Source organism: Enoplosus armatus, chromosome 2 (assembly GCF_043641665.1).
Source record: "Enoplosus armatus isolate fEnoArm2 chromosome 2, fEnoArm2.hap1, whole genome shotgun sequence".
Taxonomy (NCBI): domain Eukaryota; kingdom Metazoa; phylum Chordata; class Actinopteri; order Centrarchiformes; family Enoplosidae; genus Enoplosus; species Enoplosus armatus.
The window spans coordinates 14,118,738-14,125,447 of NC_092181.1; the positions used below are offsets into that span (position 1 = coordinate 14,118,738).

Below are 6,710 nucleotides of genomic sequence, written 5' to 3' on the forward strand. Positions count from 1 at the left end.
AAATAAAAATACATATCATAAGCAGCTGTACATTAAGAAGGAATAGCTCCAAAGAAGGGAAGGTCATGGAGTAGAAAAGGCAGGAGAGAGGCGCAGAGGTTTTGTGGTGATATGTCTATTGTACAAACAGCGATGAAGCCCTCTTACAACAGATTTAGTCCATTGTCTCTCAGAAATGCAGTGTTGGGGAGGAAGTTTGGAGTTATTGCTTCAAGCAGGGACACCTCAGTGAAGCATATATAGATACATAATTATAATATTTGACTTTTTAAAATTACATTTGCCATTTTTTCCAGAATTGTGATCCACTTTGGATATCAATTTTTGTGCAATATTTCCCAAAAACCCATGTGGGCCTAACACAACAACAGACATCAGGTCAGGTATTTTGGTCGGTGAAGGAGAACAGGGCGAGAGGGGAGGACTGGGTAAAGGGAAATCAGTGCAGGGAGGTAAAATAGTTGTGAAGACACAGTGGGGTTTCTAGACGATTCCGTATTTCGCCAGGTCGCTGAGCTCCATGTCCCCAAAGGCTTCCCATGGGCAAACCACTGTGATGTCTGTGCCAAGACCCTCCATGCCGGGGATGTCGTCTCCGAATCTGAAAAAGAAACAAAAACATGTCTTAATTTTCTGGGACCTTGATTTCTTTTATGTGATATGAGACTTTCAGTGGTGGAAGAAGTGAAAATACTCCACGGACTCCCAAGTCCTACATTCAAAATTCTACTCAAGTAAAAGTACAAAATGAAAAGCATAAGAAGTAAATGTACTGGTTCTGCAGAAGAGTGGCACCTGTGAATGTTGTATTATCATCTCACAATATTAGATTGTTAATACTGATGATTGATCAATGTGTAAGCAGCATTTTACTGTTGCAGATGGCCGAGATGCAGCTAGTTTTAACTACTTTATATACTACTGGGTAGTTTAGTCCAGTCGTTCCCAACCTGGGGGTCAGGCCTCTCCAAAGGGTCACAAAGTGGCCCTTTTTTTTAAAAACCTTTCTCTAATCTTTGATTTTTTTGTTAAATAATGGATAATATGACCTCTTTGGGCCTCAATTGGAGTTAGTAATGAAACCATGTGAGAAGTTTTGAGGGTAAATGTCTCTGGTGGAACGCTAACAACAGACATCTGAAACATGACAAGGGGCCTCAACTTTTTTGCAAGAGAAGTAACTTCTGTCAGATAAATGTAGTCAATGTTTCACTCTGAAATATATGCAGCAGAAGTGTGAAGTAGCAGAGTAAAGTAAACTACAAGTACCTCAGCATTGTACTTAAGGTACAATATTTGACTAAACTAGGTAGTTACTTTCCACCACCAGTGTCTTTAAAGTCCGTCTTACCCCTTCTGGCCTGGCTTGGGGGCTTTGCTCTTGAAGGTACGAGCGGCCCTCTGCTTGAACTTGGGAGGTGCCTTCTTGTCGGCGGGAGTTGCAACGGCTGCGTCTGCCATCTTTTATGCACTGAGAGAAAAACAATTAACGGTCAATTAGTGAGTCTTGATGTGTAAGACCCTTCCTCCTCCTCCTCCTCCTCCTCTAAGCCCCTCTGCCCTTTGCTTGGATGATATAACACCCACAGGTTGGGTCAAATTATAGACTAAAGCTGTCATACAGATCTTAAGACCCTGTTACACAAACAGCTTTGTCTATTTTTAAACCTTGGCTTTAAAGATTACTCTTGGCCAAGTTACACACTGTACATCTAGAGATCAGGTTGTCACCAAGTTCACCTAATTCCATAGTTAGTGTGAAGTCAACACACACACTGTATGTTTAAGCAGATTTTGTCCGGAGCACCTCATTTTCAATCTTCTTTGATCCGACTTTTCTCTGACCTCAGTTATTGGTCTTATCTTGCAGGAAAGCTCATCAGTGCTCTGGACCTTACCAGAAATGTACTTTGACCTCACTGACGGCATCTTTCAACACGCAAACCAATCGTGTAACTTTCTGGAATCTGTCATGAAGTCTCAGTAAACCAGTTACTTCTCAAATGTCACACCCTTTTTATACTTCCTCATTTAGTTGCAGTGTGCCCCTGATTTTGATTATCCACAGCTAACAATGTCAGCATTTATTGTGTGCAGATATACAGGATGTACATCCTATATGACTTATGACTTATTAGTACTATTGCTTGTTACGTTTTCCAATTAACGGCTTTTGTTTAGTAATGTCTGAAGTGTCTTTTTTACTGTGCAGGACAGTAAAGACTGAACTAAACTAAACTGAAAGTAAGAAGTTTAAAGAATATCCTCAATCTTTTGCACATACACGATCGGTCCCCGTTAAGACTTATTTTTATATACTCATATATTTGAAACTGAATATTCAAACTTTCCATTAAATCAAATGAAACTGTGTTTCATAAAATCTGAAGTTTCTGGTAATTTATTTTTATTTTTTTCTTTGTAAATGGCAGAACACGTCTTAAACCTGCAAATTAAAAGGAATGACCTCTGACGAGTTAATGCCCAGACAGTCCAGGGCCTTCATAAGGTAAAAAGTAATTAATTAAGTAAATTTCACTTATGTAATACTATTTTAACATGCCTTACAGAATGGAGAAAAGAAAATGAGGTCCTCAAATAGACACACAAGATAATGTATAAAAACTGTACAACTATAAGGTGGAGAAAAAGCCAAAGAAAAAAAAACTGTGCTTTTAAAAAAAGTGCACTGATTTGGCATCTGAGGCTTTTTTTCCCAAAATTGATTAGCAACAACAACACAAGTACAGTCATTTCTACACTGTTTCTGCGATTAAAAGACCACCTCACAGTATCAATCTGAAGTGACGCCTTCTCAGCACGCTTCCGCCTTCTCATGTACGCTCTTAACCTTAATCCTTACAGCAGAACTGAAAGTTTGCCAAAGCTCGCAGCTGAGAGAAGGTCAGAGTTTGATCTTACCTGTTTTTGCAGTCACACGGTTGCTCCGGTGTCTCTCTGGTCAGTTTGTGTCTTTCTGGTCTTCGTCTGGCTGTCCTCTTATATACTCACCCCTCGTAATCCCCCTGACATGCTCATCCATAACTCTCTGGCCCTCTGATTGGCCCCTCTGCTCTGTGAGATTAAGGAGGGGGCTCAGGTGGCCACCTGAGTGTGTCTTGCCATGTGAAGATGTTTGCAAGCTTACATAATGAAAAACTAAATTGGATTTGCTGAACAATATGAGTTGTTTTTCGGACCTGAGTCTGAATATATGAATGTTATTTTCTGGACGGGTTCATTTTTTAAAATAATTCAATAAACTGTAAAGTAATAATAGTAAAATAATTTGACAGAAAAATCTCAACTCTAGGTCTGCTTGCTAGTTTTTCCTGAGCTTTCACCCACCTCACAGTCTTAATCAGCTAACGAAAAGAATGAGAGACTGCTGGAAAACGCTAGGAAGTGGCCTTTAAGTTACTGAAGATACTGAAGATTTGGGTGCAAAATTAAGTGCTATAACTAAATCATGAAGCATATCTTTAATATTTTACCTTCCTCAGACACTTCTTCTCATGTCACATTAATAATTGTTCAGTTACCTGTCTCAGCTATTGTCCCTCTTTGACCTGAGTCTGCGTCATGAGGCGAGGGATTAAGAGCTGATGGTTAAGAGTTCCTTATTTGTCCCTAAGTGATTGATCACCTGTAGGAAGCTCAGGGCGCCGCTGCTCTTGTGTCACATGCTCCAGATCCTCGTTCAGGATGCTACGCCACGACACATGTTTGTTTACAAAGAAGGTGAAAGTTGATCCCAGTCTTGTATGATAGTTGCTCTCGTTCTATCAAACCTCCTTGATGTTTGAACACAGAGGCATGAGTCAACTTTTATATCATATCAGTATTAATGTGTGTATAACAAACAATAAAGGCTGTGTCAATGTAACCAGAACTGCTGTGAGGCTTCATGTAATGTTGGGAAATTGCTCTTTTCAAATCTCTTATCAGAAGAATCAGAATCAGGTTTATAGCCAAGTTTTCACATGAAAGGAATTTGCCTTTGTCTTTTGGTGCATGACACGTCACAATAAACATAACAAGAGAAAAGAGAGAAAAAAAACTACTACTGCAAGTCAAGAATGTTAAGAATAAAATAGGAATTTACAATAAATATATCTGCTTAAAAATGAAAAGGCACAGCAGTAAATAAACTGCATACATAGTGGACAGTGAACTAAAAGCTATATATTCAACACCATCAGACATGCAGACTTTTGGGTGAGTTGCTACATATAAACAAAGAGAAAAGGAAGAGAGCTGTCAAATGCAGAAAAGTGGGACGATTTATTTTTCATTTATTATTTATAAAAGGCTCCAGAGCAGCTGCTGATTCAAGCCTTTTTTTGTGCTCTTCAAGCCATTGGGTGCCTGTATTTGTGCACATTTAGCAAAATAATTCTGCATTCGACGGCTCCCCTTCTTTTTTCTTTGCAGCCTTTTTCAGCCTCATTAACCGTGACATTTGTTTTAACACCTGCAGTTATTTGTCGTGTACAGTCAATAAATCATTCCTGTGACTAAACCAACATGAACAGCTACTTGTACTATGATGTAATGTAAATGTACTCTAATACTAAAGGTTTTCATGATACAGTGCAGTATGTGTGGGTAAAACACTGATGCGCGCTTTGGGCTGTGACAGACATTGAATTTCTTTCAGCAGCTAATTGCTGTCACTCACCACTGCCAATAAAATGGCACTTCATTAATTTAATTCACTTCAAATTCACAGGTTGGCAGGCATATCTAACCTGAAATACACCTTGTATTTATATCCCGTCCCTCTTATCTGGTCTATTTGTGGCTGAGCTGGTACAGAGTTGGTACATGAAAGGGTGACAGAGTGAACGTCTGAGGGGATTAGCAGCTCGGAGGACTTTAAAAAGGGACAGTTGCGCTGAGAGAGGAATCCCACAAGCGAGAAACAAGCGAGGCGCATCAGACAGCATCAGAAAAACACTTCAACCAAAGGTAAGATGAAACTGCAATTTTCTCAGCTCTGGTGCAGTGAGCTGAGGCTTTCACTGCTTTGATGACATGTAACAACTCACAGAAGAGACAGACAGACAGAGTGATTACTCTTTTTTTCTTGAGTATCGTGGCTGAAGTGGAGCTGGAATGAGATCTGAGATTCTTGCTTCACACAGAGCGGTTGTTTGAGCTGGATTTCTTGTTTGTCCCAGTCTCTACCTCTTTATAATGTCCTCAGGCCTTTTTACTGGACGGATTTGGACGAACCCAGAGGAGTTTTGAACACTGGTTGTGCATTTCTTTATCAAGGCTTAACGCATTTTCACTGGTGATACGTCTGGTTGTTGACAAGCTTGCAAAAGAGGATGATAAATACAATTAATGTGTTCACATTTCACAGTGGGGAATGATTTTACTAATTACTGTAATTATTGGTTGATGATAGCAGAGTTTATTTGTATAGCACCTTTCAACAGCAAGCTGTTAAAGTGCTGAACATTACACTTACAAAGGCATTAAGACAAGATATAAGATATAACACATGACAATATAAATACACGTGTAATAAGAGTTGCAGTAGCAGTGATAAACAGAAAAGTCTGACGCCTATCTTTAAAAGAACTGAGAGTTATTATTGAGATCTCATGTATTTTGTTCTTCCTTCTTTTTCTCTTTCAGGAATCAAAATGTCAGACGTAGCCGTTCCCGCCGACAAGAAGGCACCTCCCAAATTCAAGCAGAGGGCCATGCGCACCTTCAAGAGCAAGGCGCCCAAACCAGGCCAGAAGGGGTGAGACGAATTTAAGATTAGACAAACACAAAGAAGCCTCTCCTTTGTGTGCCGTTTTAGGCCTGCTTTCAAGCTCAGTTTGCACTCATCAGATCTTTTTTTGTCTCATGCACTCAGATTCGGAGACGACATCCCCGGCATGGAGGGTCTCGGCACAGACATCACAGTGGTTTGCCCATGGGAAGCCTTCGGGGACATGGAGCTCAGCGACCTGGCGAAATACGGAATAGTTTAACCCTCTTTCCTCTTCCTTTACCCCTCTTGCCACTATTGTCCCTCATGTATGTAACAATGGTTGACTTGACATCTGGAAATCTTGTGTACTTGCGTGCTCCAGAGAGGAGGCAGCCTTTGAGGATTTAGATGATTGACCTGTATTAAAAAAACCTCTCTCTTATCTCACGCACTTTATTCAACCCCTTGACCGTCCTTTTCTACTTCAGCCCTGCCTTCCCCGTTTCCCCCTGAAACCCTCTTTTCCAATGATTGCCTCTCGTAACGAGAGCTGAACTTTCCACACAGGAAAAATTTTATCGAATGGAGTATATATTTTGAAAATATGAAAGATGGTTTGATATCTGTCATTGTGCTCTCCTCTTCTTCCACATCTTCTCCTCAACGCTGCTGATTCGACATGCACAGAACTCTGTTTTGTGTGTTAGCAAAATGAAGATATATTTTTATGAGAAAGTCTATAATTCACTTCAGTCTTCAGTGAAAAAGATCAACTCTGTCTATTTTGTCAATAGAGAGGAACAACATAAACACAATAAATGTTTATATTTTCCAGAGCAACTGTTTTTGTGTCCTTATTATAATATAATAATATACTGTATATATGCTATTATTACACCAAATGCTACACTGATGTAACTGATTTTAACATTTCATACTCAATGCCACAGACACAATAACAAAAACACAACTAAACACATGTTGTTTGGCCTCT

The 6,710-nt window shown here is 39.7% G+C and overlaps 2 protein-coding genes across 2 annotated transcripts; one reads left to right on the forward strand and one right to left on the reverse strand.

Moving 5' to 3' along the window:
• Positions 1 to 483: 483 nt before the first annotated feature.
• On the reverse strand, positions 484 to 1,461 carry LOC139298790 (retinal cone rhodopsin-sensitive cGMP 3',5'-cyclic phosphodiesterase subunit gamma-like). Its single transcript, XM_070921561.1, has 2 exons — positions 1,352 to 1,461; positions 484 to 601 (listed from the first exon to the last, which is right to left on the reverse strand). The coding sequence occupies exons 1-2, from the start codon at positions 1,459 to 1,461 to the stop codon at positions 484 to 486; spliced, it is 228 nt and encodes a 75-aa protein (XP_070777662.1).
• A 4,196-nt stretch (positions 1,462 to 5,657) lies between these two features.
• LOC139297236 (retinal cone rhodopsin-sensitive cGMP 3',5'-cyclic phosphodiesterase subunit gamma-like) lies at positions 5,658 to 5,996 on the forward strand. Its single transcript, XM_070919812.1, has 2 exons — positions 5,658 to 5,761; positions 5,879 to 5,996. Exons 1-2 carry the CDS (start codon positions 5,658 to 5,660, stop codon positions 5,994 to 5,996), a joined length of 222 nt encoding a protein of 73 aa, XP_070775913.1.
• The last annotated feature ends 714 nt before the right edge of the window (positions 5,997 to 6,710 follow it).

What these genes read in the sequence shown, in the direction of transcription:
- LOC139297236 (XM_070919812.1), top strand. Translation starts at nt 5,658, where the DNA reads ATGTCAGACGTAGCCGTTCCCGCCGACAAGAAGGCACCTCCCAAATTC. An exon ending in CCCAAACCAGGCCAGAAGGG is followed by an intron (nt 5,762 to 5,878) that starts GTGAGACGAATT and finishes TCATGCACTCAG; the next exon opens with ATTCGGAGACGACATCCCCG.
- LOC139298790 (XM_070921561.1), bottom strand. Translation starts at nt 1,461, where the DNA reads ATGGCAGACGCAGCCGTTGCAACTCCCGCCGACAAGAAGGCACCTCCC. An exon ending in CCCAAGCCAGGCCAGAAGGG is followed by an intron (nt 602 to 1,351) that starts GTAAGACGGACT and finishes TTTCTTTTTCAG; the next exon opens with ATTCGGAGACGACATCCCCG.